This window comes from Diachasmimorpha longicaudata, chromosome 6, assembly GCF_034640455.1.
Source record: "Diachasmimorpha longicaudata isolate KC_UGA_2023 chromosome 6, iyDiaLong2, whole genome shotgun sequence".
In the NCBI taxonomy this organism is placed as follows: Eukaryota; Metazoa; Arthropoda; class Insecta; order Hymenoptera; family Braconidae; genus Diachasmimorpha; species Diachasmimorpha longicaudata.
In genome coordinates, this window is record NC_087230.1 from 5669930 (window position 1) to 5686345 (window position 16416).

The 16416-nt window shown below is 36.2% G+C and overlaps 1 protein-coding gene across 1 annotated transcript in view; it reads right to left on the reverse strand.

Moving 5' to 3' along the window:
* The window catches only part of LOC135163400 (uncharacterized), a 43016-nt gene that overhangs the window by 13928 nt on the left and 12672 nt on the right, over nt 1-16416 (reverse strand). Inside the window, exon 2 of the mRNA XM_064122799.1 lies at nt 2505-2640. Within this exon, the coding sequence (XP_063978869.1) occupies nt 2505-2640 (136 nt within the window). The remainder of the gene's footprint in view (nt 1-2504; nt 2641-16416) is intronic.

A 16416-nucleotide genomic window follows, 5' to 3' on the forward strand; every position in this document is an offset into this window, starting at 1 on the left:
ATTCAGCGAAATGTCTGGTTGTGTGAGGGGAAAAAGGCAATACGCATACGGCTAATTTTATTTGCGTCATTGGGAATAAAATTTAATTGGCTGGATGCAACGACCCACGAATGAATACCACCCTGACCCAAATTATTCTCTACCGCAGTGTGACTACAGTTCCCGGAAGTTGTTTTTTTATTTCACTTTGGGTTAAGTAAATGCAACACCTGCATAATGAACCGCATGGCCTCGGCTTTGGGTTTTCATGAGAAAATAACATAAATGGAGTGAAAATATGGGCGACCGTAGAAAGAAAAAAAATTGGGGAATTAATTTTTTTGGAATAAATAATTCTGTTTTATTACGATAGTGCTGTTTTCAACTCTGTAGGTGGTCAGGGGGTAGTCAGGGGGTACTTGATGGAGAGTAGTTGATTACAGATGAATTGCAGTACTGTACAAATATTTCCGATGAGAAATGCGGTTACTTAATTGCTTGAATTAATTTGAGAATAGTCGCCGAATAATCATATTGCATCGTCTTGATAAATAAATGAATAAATAATAGTCGAACATAGTGGGCAAAAATCACAGTCGTGAAAATAAAGATAACATAGAAACCAGGAAGTGAATACATAAATCAAATCAGATGCAGAATAAATCAGAATTATAGGATAATTTTTTAATTTGACGCATTAGACGTTGAAAATTGCAAAATAATTCTCGTCGCATATAGCCTATAAATACTATCATCCACTTGAGAGACTTTTCCATTGATCGAATGGATAAACGTTAATCATGGAAAATTATTATGAAAAATTTGTGATTAAAAAAATTGGAAAATTGTCAGATAAATTGACGTCACTTATTTCCGTTCGTTTATCGATCTGTACGTAAACACGGCATGATTATTGTCCGTTGTCGGAGGGCTTTCGCTTTCACCAGTCATTGAATAGATCTCGATCGAAAGTCACTTGTTCAGATAATTCGTTCGACTCTCGCGTGTATTTATGCGTGTCTCTTTGAATCCACGGGGATTCAACGGGTGACACACGATAAGGTTTCAGAAATATTTATTATCTGAAAGGATTCCGGAATGATTCAGTAGCGAAGTGGTGAACTGAGATAAGGGAACTTGTATCTCAGTCGAGTTTTTCGATTGTAGCTCCGAATCTGAGGGAGATAGCGAATTTTTCATCATTACATTTTTGGTAGAGCTTAATGGGCTCCACAAAAAAGGTCGAGATAAACAATTCACTATCTTTATTAGATTCTGAGATATTCGTTGATAACTCTTTGGTAGTCGAAATTTACTTCTCTTGTTTTACCACTTCGTCACGGATTTATCAACGACAATTTTGCGTCATTCACATGTTTTATTCACTCAAAGTGCCACTTTCATTAGTACGTAATGGCTGCAACAAATTCGATGCTGCACCCTTCGTAACAATGCATACACATACTCCTGGTTTCCGGGAAAGTGAACATAATTAATTCACTCGGCACTCGGCTATACCACAAGGCCAACAACCCCCACCCCTTTGTTCCATCGCAATAGCCTGTGACACACTGAATTTCTGAAATTCGATTATTTGATTTTATCAGTTTGCTAATTTTTAATGAATTGAAAATTCTCGGAATTGATTTAAATTGTTATTAATGTTAATAATAAAATTCAAGAGAACTTTTTAGATTTTGGATAAAAATAAGCTTTGAAATTTTTAGTCGAACTGTAATACTATCCGAATTTCGATGAAGTGGACCTCAAATGTCAGCCCATGAATTGCAATTAGTGCGGAACAAGTGTTTTTTTTTCATCGATGAACTTGAATTAGTACTTCATCATTTTTCGTAGCCTAATTATTTCAAGGATCAATCAAATTTTTTTGAATGAAAGAAACAACTTTCCTTAATGGGAGAGATCTTTGATGTTTTTATAGTTGTAAACTAACATTGAATCGAGTTAAGTAAAATATTTGTAATTAAAAGACACTGCAAACCTTTAATAAAAAAGGAAAATTTGTTTGAAATTTGAGTGAAAGGATAACACAACCAAAATTTTGAAAAAGTGAACCTGTGAAAAATCTGATAGATACTAATAGTGATAGATTTTTAATCGATTTAATATTCAATGATTGATCTCAATAATTTTTCTTAATAGTTTCTATGAATTTCCAATTAATATTTCTCATAATGTCTAGAGAAAAAAAAAGATTTTTTAATGAAAAAAAATCGGCAGAATAATCGAAGAAAATTTCAAACTCGAATTTGAGTCGTGGCGTGACGCTTTCAGTGATAGAAGTTGGATATTGATCTCGACGGTGAATGCCCAGTGAGAAGAGAGTCAAATGCGTTGTCTCCGGGCCCATTGTTGGCCTACATCGGCGAATGAGAGGATCCCTCGTAATTTAGGACGAGCAGGCGCACCTGTCTCTCTCACTCTCGATCATAATTTGACTATTCACCGTTGAACACTGAGTGTGACCTCGGTTCATCCGAGTTGTGGAATTATGAGGGACTCACCTGAAGAGTGACGACTGAAGGCTGCAGATGGATGTTGAAGCACGTGTATCTCCTAAGCACGGCAACACTTCCTTCGTTATGTACTCCTCCAGAAATTGTAGGGATCTCCCCGACGATGTGTAATCACAGTAGACGACTGGAATTTAAAATAAATAATTACATTCAAATCCCTCATCATTCAATTCTTATAAAAAAATAATATCAGACAAATGACCAAAAAAAAAGAAATTTCATAATTTTCATCTGCAATTTTTTGCTGAACTACCAACAAACAAGGAGACACACCCGCCCCCCTTTCTAAGTGATTATCGATCTTTTATTGAATACCATTTGATATTATTATTTGTTAAAAATGCATAGTACCCCAGATAAATAGTTTAATGGGACTAAAACAAATAATTTCTCCGGCTTTATAATCTGTTTGCAAAATTCCTTCAGAGAAATTTATCGATTAAATCAATCGATTTGCATGAATATCGGTCGTTTCGAATATAAATGGATCCTCGATAAAAAAATCAACTCGTTGAATATCCTCAGGCCGATAAATACTCGTGAACTTCAGCAGTTCATACATCACAACTCCCATACATCATGATTTCTCCCAGCAATAGCCGATTTTATCATTTTCCAGTCTCACCACGACTCACCCTCCCCCTATCGCCCCTCTCGAGTTGCAACTGTTTTGATATCATCATCAGGTATCTCACGAATGAATGATTTTTAACTCAGGGAGCTCCAGCTGTTTGCGGACTCGTAACATAAATAACGAGGAAAGTTTCTATAATGAACACGTAAAGTTTATCGCTGTTGGAGACAAGACAGAACAACAAGGAGAAAGGAGTTTAAGTTACAAGTGTAGTCAGGATGAAATGAAATGGCTGAAGGGATCGAATGATATATCATCGTATAAAGGATTATTTTCCCCTCTTTAACGTGAAATTGTCCACGAAAAAAATTACTGTCGTATTGTAATTACGAGTGGGTGGAGGAATTTTGAGGGGATCTTTGCTAACTTTCGCTTGTACCAACAGTGTTGAATGACTTTTTTTTTTGAGGTTCAGTGGATTCAACCAGGTCGTGCCTGTTCCTGAGACATTCGAGTTCCTTCCGCTCTCACTCTGTTCTCTAATCTCCCTCCCCTGGCGCTCCCAAACAAATCGATTTCTCTCATGACCACTGAAAATTTGCTTTTCACTTTGGTCGATAAAATTCGCGGTTTTGATTGTTCGGTTTTTATCGAGTCGACGGGATTTTTATTTGTCGAGTGTATGGGAGAAAATCGCGATTATATTTTTCGATGCAGTTCGTGTCCGGGTATTTTTCATTTAATGTTTTAGAAGTATCTTGATTTTTAGAATCCCGAGTAATTTTGGAGGCCCATTTGTTCACTTTTATAATGTGTTATGTGTACCCATCTTATGACTGCAATTTTTTGAAGAGCCCCTGGCAAGAATGTATTTTCGTACGAAATTTTTTGTCACATTTTACAAGATTTTAAGCATCAAAATTTTCCATTCATCACCAAGTTGCGTGGATGCTGTGTCAGAAGACATATTTTTGGCAAAACTAAAAGGTTCGTCAAACAGAAGCCGCGCTAATTTAATTTCTCAAATTCCAAAGAAGTCTGAAACTCATAAATTACATTTGAGTCATAGTTATTTAAACTCATGATTTGTGAAATTAATGAACTGTTTTTTTCCGTTTTCCATCATCATTCATCTTTATGATCAACTGTTTCCCACATTCATCATCTCCCTCATCACAAATCTCAATTTTACATAAAAAAATGTCAGATGTTTTCCCATTTGAACAAAACACAATAAATGAACAACAAGAAAATTAAATGAAAATTAAAAATTATTAATTGAATTAACTACTTGAGAATTGATTAAGTTGATTTATCATTTTAATTCAGAAGTAAAAACTATTAATTAATTACAATATTTTTTGTGTTGAAAACTGTTTGTTGTCAGTTTCGTCATAGAAAAATCTTGAACATGAAAATTTCTACTGGCCAGGCTGCCATTTATCACCTTCTGTTGGTACTATTTAAAAAACCCTTTTACAACAAGACTAAACACTTCATCAAACAGACCCCGCGCTAATTTTATTTTTCAAGTCTTCAAATTTGGTCGGAGTCGTGACCAAATATTTCGACACCTATTGAACACCAACAACACGAATAGCTGATCAAGGTTAGAGAGAATTAAAATGAACATCAGATGTCAATGATCTCGATCGAATTCCCAGTTTTTTATCTTCATAAGGACCAGCTAGTCACTCGGAGGGAGTGCTACGAGCATTCTCATCATCTCATCGTCACGTGTCTTGACGATGATGGACAGTTGTGGGTCATGGACGGTGTTATAATGCCCGGTAAATATTTTCGCAAGTGACTGAGGGAGAGCTGCGGTTCACGTGTGGGTCTCGAAAGAAACCAATGAATAAACGATAATTGTCATTGCGGTGAATAGAGATACCGTAATTGGGAAGTTTGATGAGCTTTTTAACGCAATGACTCTGCGGGAATGTAAAAGACAACTCCTTGAGGCAAAAATCGAGAAGTTGATGGGAAGAGTTATCACTGAAGAATCAATAAATCTTCATTTGTTTACAAGATAGAGCTCGTTCATCTGCGAATATAAAATTGTTTAGTAAAATTAATTGTCGTTTCTGTAATTTTTTTTGTCTCATTTACGGAGAGAATTTACAATTTATAAGTCGTAAGAGATTTTATGAAAATGAAAGAGAAATAAATTTATGAGACAGTGAATCGTTAATTATTGAACGAGGGAAGAATTAATTGGGACTTTTTTAATGACAGCGGTGGGAGTTGTAAAATATTTTCATTTCAGTTATTATGTTTCTGATTTCAACGATAAATTATTGACGAGTTTTTTCAACACAATGACCTCGTCGCAATGTTTTTTCAACTCTCTAAAGTAAAAGTGAAGAAATTAAATGTGAAAAGTTTGACGAGAGGATTTGCAAATCTTAATCTGTTGAGGAAAAAAATGAAAATAATTTATTTGACGGATGGGAGCGTTTCCTATTAAAATTAATCACCTTTTTATAGATAATTGGCAGAACAGACATAATGAATGGTGTGGGTTTATGAGAAACTCAATGTTGAATTAATGAAACAGGGAAGGAATTCCCGACAAGAATAGCCGGACAATTCTGGCTTTTTGTCAAGAATAAAAAAGATAATAAAATATTTTTATTCCGGTAATTATGCGCTTGATTCCAAGGATGAATGTTGAATGCAATTTTTTACACAATGTGTTCGTTCCAATGTTTTTTCAACTTCCTGAAGCAAAAGTGAGGAAATTGATGGAAAAAATCAATCCCAAATATTCCTAAAACTCTTTACTCATTAAAACCATAATGGGGCTAATTAATTTGTAAATAAACTTATTCTTTACATAAATAAATCTTCTCCTAGCCAATTGAAAATAAATGAATAAAAACCCCTGGACATTCTCCCGGTTTTATGGAAATGAAGGGAAATCAAATTTACGTCCAATGGCATCATAAATTCGGAAATGACCGAAGGGGTTCTCTCCATAAATAGTCAGACAACTCCACCTTTTTCACCAATAACGTATTGGCTAATAAAATATTTTCATTGCAATCATTATGCGCCCGATTCTTATCGTCCCCCATTAATTCCGAGCGTTAATCTGATTAAATGCCCCTGCATTTCAACAACAACACATAAAACAACAGTTCGACTGATAATTAATTAAATTGGATGGATGTTGCTATTTTCCCCAAGGAGAAATTATTCTTATGATGTACTCTACACGTGTTTGCCTTCTCGGGGGGGAAGCAACTGGGCGAGTGGTGAGCGATGGACCGATGGATGACGAGATGAAAATAGATCCCGAGAATTGGGACGAGGCAGCACTAATTCGCAGAAAGAGCCTGCGAAACATTTTGTCATTATTTTCTCCTTTTCTTTTATTCCTCATTCGCTGTGACACTGATGCACGGTCGCCTTTGTTGAGCCACTGGTTTAAATGCATTTAACAACCTCGGTTATAAATATTCATTGCTGCAGTTTAGTGTGCATTTGGAGTGAGGGAGGGAATAATTAATTTCTGTTATTTATTTCTCGATGTTGACGATTTAAAGTGGATGCCTTGAGGTAGTGTAATATTTATTTTCTAATTTTTATCACTAACAAATCGAAGGGTGAAAAATTTAATAAAATAATTTTTCTTCTTCCGAGTATTATGATTTTTTTAATGGCAATTGGATTGAGTGAATAATTTGTTTAGAGGAATGTAAAATCTTGTGATTTAGGTTTTTCTGTTGTGATAAAAATATTCAGATAAATGTAAACATTTAAATGAGAAAATGCATTAGAATCAAATCAATTTCCAGGTGCAATTTCGGTTTTTAATGAAGATTCTGCATTAAACTTGAGGCATTTCAATCTATTCAGACATATATTTTTAATTAATTAGTAATAGATATTCTCATTCATGAACAACGCTATTACCCCTTCCTTTATTATTGATTAATCATCCAGTCATGACGGACGATATGAAAGTGATGTTAACGATCAATTAAGATATTCGAAATTGATGGGATGATACCGGTTATGCTAATTCGATGGCCGTCATGGCACTCGACGGAAGTTTATAGTTTGTTATGATGATTAATCGAATCTACGTCATTTCGGTTGGTCTCGAATTCTTCTGACTGATTCCTTATATAAACTAGGCTCAGGTCGATTCCATAATTTCTCTGAATACGAAATTGACGAAAAAATTGCTTCCCATACCGGTTATTTTTCCATATTTTCTACAACACTAGGTTATCATTACATAAACTGCTGTTCGCGAGTTACGTCATCCAGAATTTTTCTAGCGAAGATAGAAAATTATCAGCCTTTTGTGGACGATAATTCCGCTTCACGAGAGCACTTACATGTAGGAACTCGAAAAATATTGCGCACTGATGTAAGAATTCGGTTGACATTACCGAATAAATTCAGTTGAATATTTTTTTTATCCACTTGACTGAAATACATATGCGTTGGACTTGACTATAACTCTTGTTCATCCCATGTGGAAGGAAATTTTGGATAAAAATTGGACCTTTAGAGCACGAAATATGGGACAAAATAGCAATCAACTACTTTTTAAGTCAAGTTTTGTTAGAAAAATCAGACTTGGGAGGTTAATTTTTGTGAAAAAATTCACCTTCGTCCCTTGTTTCGCCCCCTGGACGTCTAATTTTTACCTAAAATTTCTTTCCGTGCATAAACTAAACATTCCTGCACCGTTGGAAGAACAGAAGGGCTTTGATACAAACGAGTATTTGGTAATAGTTATCGAACTTCGATTGACCTCGCTAATATCAACGAAATTTTTCTATTGGTTCGATGATGCTGATTAAGCTCGAAGATATTCTATTTTTATCCTCTGTGTAATCGCTTGTATTAATTTCTCAGTTGTTGACCATTCGCTACGAGGATTCTTTTATTATCGCGAGAATCGCCGCAACTGCTGATTTCGCGAGACACTTGACCGTGAATTTGATTAACCGATGATAATCGTAGGCAGTGGATTCAAATGAAATAGAATTTCATTTGAATTCTATTTAAGATGCTATGGTCGTCACGACTCTGGTTCTGTTCTTGATAAATTAAATTTGTTTTCGATATTGCGGTTTAAGGGATTTGTCGGTGCGATTGATACGGCAATGATACTCACCAGACTTTATGAGAGGATGATCCGAAATTTGGGGATTTTTATTTGAAAACATTCAAGAATTATGTGTTATTCGTTTTCAACTCGGAAAATATTTTCTTCGTGAAGATTTTCAAGGTAATTACATCACTCTCTTTTTGGGAAAATTACAACTGGAGATTAACATAATTTTACATTTGTAAAGATAAGAATAACGCGACTTTGCGAAAATACAAAAGTACAAAAAAATTTCGAGAATAACTGCATTGAAATTACTCAATGCATGAATATCGTCCTTCAATTCTAAATTATTAAAGTAATCATGAAGTTGAGTATTCAAATTCCAAATGACTGAATTAATAAAAAATGCATTTCCCCAAATTTAGTACAATTTAATTAATGGAAAATGTAGTTCCATATCGTGAATTAGATATAACTATGATAGAAATTCATCATCGATCAGACATTTCCAGTATCAATTATATTCCTATTTTCTAATGTCAATGAGACTATTAGACCTTAATCAATCTAAGTCAGAACGTCTTCGAATATTGAAGAATCGAATGATCGATGGGCATCCGTGTTTTATCCAGTAATTTTCCCTTCCCCTAAGAAAAAAAATATAATTTCACCAATTCTACTTATTTCGTACACTGAGTGTTCAAAATTACTTAAAAATTCGCCTTAAATTCCAGTGCACGAACCATTTGATTCAGGCAGAAGTACATTTTTTGGGTAAAATCCTCGCAGACCTTAAGGCAAACTATCGCATGATGCAAATAGCCAAGAAATCATCGGGAAATTCCAGCTACAAATTGTTCAATGAAAATCCCAAACACGAATACTTTGAAAAAAAAAAAGAAATTCAAGAAATATAATTTTGTAAAAATAAAAACGTCTCTGAAGAAAGTGAAAATTCGGTAAAAATAATTTTCAGACTTCGTATTTATTCTCTAGACAAAATCCTGGACCTCTTCCAAGCAAAATTAGAAAAAGTGAAAGCCTAATGAACGTAAACCTTCCATGTGGAAGCAAAAATCAATTAAGCCTGACAACAATAACACCGCCCGATCCCCTAATATCATGAAAAACTATGAACTGAAGCCTTTTAGTGTATATGGCCAAGGGTAATCGTGTTATAAATAACGCCAGCCTTTCTCGTAATCCCCAACACGTGGCCCAATTTCTGGACAAATCGCTTCCGCGTTCCTATGACGTCGAAAGGACAAGTCAAACGGCTAATTGAGTTCGCGTCACGACTACACTTTTTGCCGATTCCATCCCAGGAAACGGTGTTTAAACCGAACGATGAAATTGATTGATGGGTGATACGCATCAATGGTCAGCCGACTAGAAGTGCCGAGTAAGAGCCAAAGTCTTTTGTCTCGTTGTCGTATGACACCAGGGAATTAACCCGTGCCAATGAAGCTCACTTGAGGAAAAAATTGAAATTGCCGAGAGGAGGGGTAATTTGCTGAGCATTCCGTGTATGTCATCGAATCAAAATTCCAGCCTGAAGGACAGATATAACCAACTGGAGTCAGACAAATCCATTGCACACGCAATTCAATGTTATCTGCTGTTCACTATTTAGTATCGAGCAGCATTGAGGGGGTTATTTATAGAAGAATTTTTATGGCGATTTAATTGTGTCGATGGATTCTTCATTTTTTAACATTTCTCAAAAATTAGAAATGATTTGTTTGCGTAATAAGACTGTGAAGATGTCCATTAAAAGTTTGAGATGACGTTGAATTTCCAGTGAAGTACATTACAATTTACTTTTAAATTCAATTAATTTCCTGCCTCAAAATTGTTAACTTCCTGCCTCAAAACTCTTTAAATTTTCGCAAAGTTCAATCATGTTTCAATATAATATAATATTACATAACATAATGTGATACAATAGCTCCTTATCACAAAATAAATTCCAAAATTAATTTCCAAAATAAATTCACCTCTCTTCATAAAAAATTCCAGACACACGCAATATTCCCCTTTGTCTTACCCCTTAATCCCTCTGAATCGATTCATATTCACTTTCGTACCATAAAACGATGGCTGACTTTAGCTGAATGTCTGTCATCAGTTTTCCCCGACTCATCACTTTAATTATTGAGGAGCGGATTTCCGTTGTACATCCATTGAAAACACGAGATGTTGGCTCAATAGCAGACTCCATTCAACTCTATCCTGTGCTCGACCCAATTGCACAAACGCACTGGGATCTGTATAAATTAATCTCCGAGAAGTGCAGCCCTAGCGTACGTCAGCTGAGCCTCTCAATAACTGGTTCGCTTCAATTATCAAATAATTGTCAGCAGTTGCATTTCTTTTGTCGAACAATGGTTTACATCTGGAAAAGCTGGAGCTGATGAACGCCCACTAGTTTCACTTATCATCGTTTCAATTTGTATTGCACCGAGCAGTAGCTGTTCCTAATATCGTTTGTGTCATTCGTTCCACTGGAGTCAGTGGAGAATGTTAAATAGGTGAATGTATGATTGAATGGTTCCGGTGCATGTGCTGACTCATCAAATGTCGTTAGAATGAGTAGCGCTGACCAATTTGGTGGTGAGACCACTTCTAATGCCGGGATAATTCCATCAACATTAGAAACTATTAAATTTACGCAGCGACAGGAGCCCTCCGATCCACTTGAAATTGTTGGTTGTACGGATGTTAAAACTTATAGTCCAATTTAAGACCTCCGCTGGGTCCCTTTGACCTGAATTGCCAAATCCCGAAGTATCTGGTAAATTTGTTAAAAGAAAAATGCGATTTGGTCGATTGTTAGACAGCAGTTGGACAATTCAATGCACGAAGAAGAATATTCAGGATAAATTGTGGAAGAATTGACGTAATTCGTAATAATAAATCATTCACCGGAAACTATTAGAGAAGTGGAGAAGAAGAATTCTGATACGGTGAGCAAATTCCGATTCATCACTGAACAAAGTACGAAATTGTCATATAGTTTTCCTCGAAGGCATAAAATGTAACGAACGATTCGCGATGTGTTGTGTCTCAAAAAGAAATAATTCTTGAACGTTAAAGAATTTTTATGAAGCTCGTGAATCATTTGTTCGCTATGTTTTATAAAATGTCCCCATCTTTGAAAAATTATAAATAATGTCATAATGTTTGAATAACCCCAATCAAATCCCGAAAAATTGCTGATCCACCCTGGAAACGCTAAATAGGCCAGACTGACCTGGCAAATGTAGTTTTGACGAATCTTCCTTTATTTATCAACTTGTTCATGTTATTGGCTCGGCAAACTGGATCAGTCAGGGTGCTTGCCAACATTATTCGAGGAGTATAAGCCTGCTGGGACACATGACGAGGTGAATCGGTTGTTGTACAACGTGCGATAGGCTGTTGCATAAAAGCTTCTGCAAGATTTTAACCCAAACATTATCAGATTTAGATTGAAGCTTTTGTTACAGGTCGTGAGCCTCGCCGATGATTGGCCGAGTTTTCGGAGTAACTGTCGGTGCTTTATCGGTTTTACTAACATGAATCGGTTGGATTGGGTGTGCGGTTAATGCTCCCATGTTCACAGAGTTTATGCAATTAAGCGACTATGATATTTTTAGACACGTTGCAGTGAGTAAATCGAGAGGTTGCGAACGGGTAAATTTGCTCATGTCGATATTAATGTCACGTTGGTACCGAGCTGACAGCTATAATGTATGCATTCATCATTATAAATAAAAATTGCAAAAGCATAATTTTTTACTCGCGTTAACGAGCGGTTGGCTGTCTTACAACGTGAGAAATGATGCACTGCAGAAAAAAATGTATTTCAGTCAAGGATTGATATTCTTGACAGACCAAAATATCTTTTGGTAACTTAAGTCCAGTTACAACAATTACAGTTGACCTGAGCGATTTAATTATTATACTGTACATGATCTTCTCAAAAAACCATTCATTACTTTGCAAATGTTTTAAATTTCAGTTTTTCTCACGTAAAATAATTTGGAATGATTCCAACTGTTAATAATAGTTATTGAATCATTGAGCAAATGATCTCAGATCATTTATAGAATAACAATCTTCTAGTTCAACATAATTATCGGACCTGAAATCGCCTGATTTCCAAATCATATTTAGTCTTCTGCTAATACTCATAACAATATATCAGAAATCATAGGTTCTTGACAGGAGAATTTTTCGTGCTCAGCGACAGCTATCGACCTTCGTTATTAATTACCCCCCCCCCTTGATAAATCAAAATTAACTCACTCGAACCGATACGATGAATGAACATAAATAGATTCTCTTATACAACTTACAGTTTTCCGCATAATTGAAGCCTCCATTGTCCCGTGTACCTATAAATGGCGTGCTATCGACCCATTTAACATACCCTAGCACTATCCGCATGGTAATTCAATCCGATCATGCAAGGGTTCAACAAACTTGTACAGTCTAATGTTATCAAAACTACGGTTTTCCTGTTTCGGTAAATGTCAATAGGTAATTATCAGCGATTGACCGATCATTATTGTCACAGTGATATTCATCAACATGTGAGAGGCGATGGTATTGCCTTGGAGGCCATTGAAGTTGGTAGAGTGTCGACTATTTAATGAGAGTTATGTAAAATAAGTTCAAGATGATGAAAATGATGTGAACAGAATAAAGAATGTGAACGTAGCTTTTTTGAAGAGTTAAGTTGATATTGTTTTGAGATATTTATGTTTCGAGGATCGAAAGCATGAGGTTTGGCAGCACTGCGGTTGGAAAACAGCTTCACAGGTGAACATACAAGCCATATGGCGTTAAAAAGCTCCACTGATAACAAAGAGGGACGAAGCAAAAAGGTCACAGCGCATCACAATATCGACGGTTGAAAGGAGATATGTGTTGGCAGGCGAAGTAGTGGATATTGATTTTCTGGAAACAATATTCAGAGATTCTATTATCAATGAATGACCAATTCCCATCATCAGCTGGATATTGATCAACGGTGAAGGTGCGGCAGTATGGACTTGGAGGAAATTGGCGTCGACGAGCCAGAAAATCAGCGGAATGATGAGGCAAAAAAAGAGGTGATTTGGGGAGAGATATGAGAAGACAGTTTGATGAAGATAAATCATGAACCTCAGGATAATTTTAGAACTTTGTCTGAAAACAGCCTCAAGATTGCAAATCAAGTCCATAGTCAACATACAAAATCGATACCAAAGATGGTGGACTAATAAGTTTGCGGTGGATCATCGCATCGGTGATAGGGACAGTGTTGGAGTTATCAGAGAATTTGACACCTACTAGGGGATATTGATTCACTGAAAACAGTATTCATAGATTTTCCTATCACAATTTGATCACTTCCCATTATAACGATGATAGTCATCAACATTTAAAGAGTGACGTTAATGATTTCGAGGCCATTAACGTCGGCGATTCAGGAAATTTGCGGCATGATGAAGTCACGATGCGGGTGATTTGGTGGAAGTTATGTAAAATCGGTTTAATAAAGGCAGATGACGGATTTCCGGTTAATTTGAAAATGTTTATCCGCGAAAAATGTAACGCAAAGATTGTTTACTTCACTACTGGTCAATAATCGATAATGGAATCAATATTCCAAACGATATAATCGATAGTGTCGCGGATATTCTAGAATCAAGGGAATTCTGGTGAAAATCAGTTGAGCAGTTTTTCAATTTTATGACGTCTTGTCACAGAATCGTGGAGATTAATTAATGTGATGATTAAAAATAATGGATCTCAGGGCAGTGTTTTCCAAGATTTATCCTGATGTTCTATTGACCGGGAGTCGATGAGGTGACGATTATCAGCAATTGCAATCAAAAAGCAAACTGCAGATCGAATGTAAAGTCCATTTTGATTTAAAATAACATATCAAGAGTAAACAGCGATGCACCAAAAAGTCTATGACGCTGATGAATCAGATTGATCTATGATTTTGTACTTGTGAATATATTCACAAGTTTCATCACCAACAAGTACCCAATCATGGCTATTATTACGACGATATCGATCGACATTCGAGGTGTGACATTATTGACACAAGAGCCATTAACGTTCACGATCTAGAAAGTTTGCGTCACGATGAGATCATCACAGAAATGGTTTAGTGAGTGCTGAAAAAAAATCGGTTTTATGAAATTAGATCTCCTTGCAGTCACAGTGATCTCAACCTTGGAGATAAGCTTCAACTGAATGTCATAGTCTAGGTGTACAGCAAGCAGCGATCGATCGAAAGGATTGGAATGCATCGTAACATCCAAAATTGAAAGAAGCAATGTTTCTTCACTTGAACAATCTGATGTTGGCACTGAGGAAAGATATTTATGACTCCTAGGGAACCCCAAAGAACCCAAAAATCCTTCTTCACGCAGCACTTGCATTCCCCGATCACAATTAAAATTGGCAACATGGTTTTGCTAAATCAACTGTGGCTCATAAATAAGCCTGAGAAGTTGTTCTTCCAGAAACGGAGGCAAAGTTCGCTGAGTTCTTCCACGACACCTCATCAAAGAATTTCGAGACTGTCTTCCCTAGTGACACAAGGACCCACCAGATTGCAAGATAAAACTTGAAAGTAATTTCACTTTTGTGACGGGAAATATCAGACGACAGAAGCGATGACTGCGTTGAGCTGTACAAATGGATTTGAATGGCGTGGAGGTCATCGCTCCCCGCGTAGCTTTTGCGATATTTTTAAAGTCCCTGTGATGTTCCTTATGCTGCTCCTCAAGTCGTTAGCATCGATCAAGGTACAATAGAATCTGATAGAGGAATTCATGACAATTCCATTCTTCCTCGGCTTAGCATTATTTACGTTGACAACATGGTATCATCGGTGGTTTTGTTGGAACCGGGTCATTCGTGCAGGGGTTCAATGCACCGTTGCGTTTTGTGAAACTTAGAACACTTCGGGTTCAGGTGCTTTTCTTGAATAAATTAACCCGGCTGATTGATATTGCACATTTGCAATCCTGTGGATTTACCATCAGAATTTTGGAATTTCCAGGTGATACATTGGATATGCTTTTGTCTTTCTCGTGATTGTCACGAATATGGGCCGCTCGGGATAAAATTTTATCGATATCGATATTGGTTCACAAGTTATGATAATTATTTGCAGGTTTTTTGAGGCTCAAAAAATTAATGTATTTTTTTGATGCCCAAATCTCACAATAGCCCCATAACTCTCATGTTGGAACTCACTTTGAGGTTCAATCGAAGACAAATATGGCGACTCGGGCTGCGTCTTGTTTTCAGTATAAACGAAAATCAAGTATTTTATCAATAATCGAATCGTTTAAAAAAAACTAATGAAATATTGATTTTGCGATGGAAATTTGTTCTGATATCTCAGTGAAATTTAAACGCGGTAATAATTTTTGGCATTCGCTTTGGAAAATGAAAACAAAATATTATGATTAACCTGGGCAATCGAAAATTCTACGATTTCTTCTGATAACAATTATCTTTAATAATTTTTTTCAACCTTCAAACGATATCTGCTCCATTCAAACAGCATCATTGAATCACGGGATATCTCACATGACGATAAATGATACGACATTCACTCATGTTGATTTCGCATGTACTTTCTAAGAAGTTTGCATTCCCAGCGGCAGCAATAAATATACCATAATCAAAAATAGATTTGCCCCGGTAATATTGAATCCAAGTATCCTAGTTCAATAATTACAGATTGTGCTTCAGATCCAGTCTCTAACGACACTTCAAGTCCCATTATTCAAGTTCTCCCAGTTAATGATACCGAGCTAGCCGCAGATAATGACACTTCTGTGGTATCCACATTGCCCTCGTCCACATGAACCCATCATCAGGACTCGCATCAAAACATTTCGCCAGACATTAATTTAAAACTATTCGTAAGTCTACACTATAAGAAAAACACTCAATGTCATTTCAAAATTTCATGATCGTTACAGGTAATACCAGACTCCGGACATACCAGGACTCTTAATGCTAACGATTGGCAAATTCCAATCGAGAAGTTCTCGATTGAATGAATTCAAAATAAATGAATTTAAAATTTTAAAAAATCTTTCAGGGCCCAATTGAATAGAGCTATTGCAACTGCAATTCCGCAACGAGTCCCTAACGACACTCCAAGTCCCATTATCCCAGTCCTCCCACTTAATGACACCGTGTTGGCGGCAAATAATGACAGTCCAGCGATACCCACATTGAAA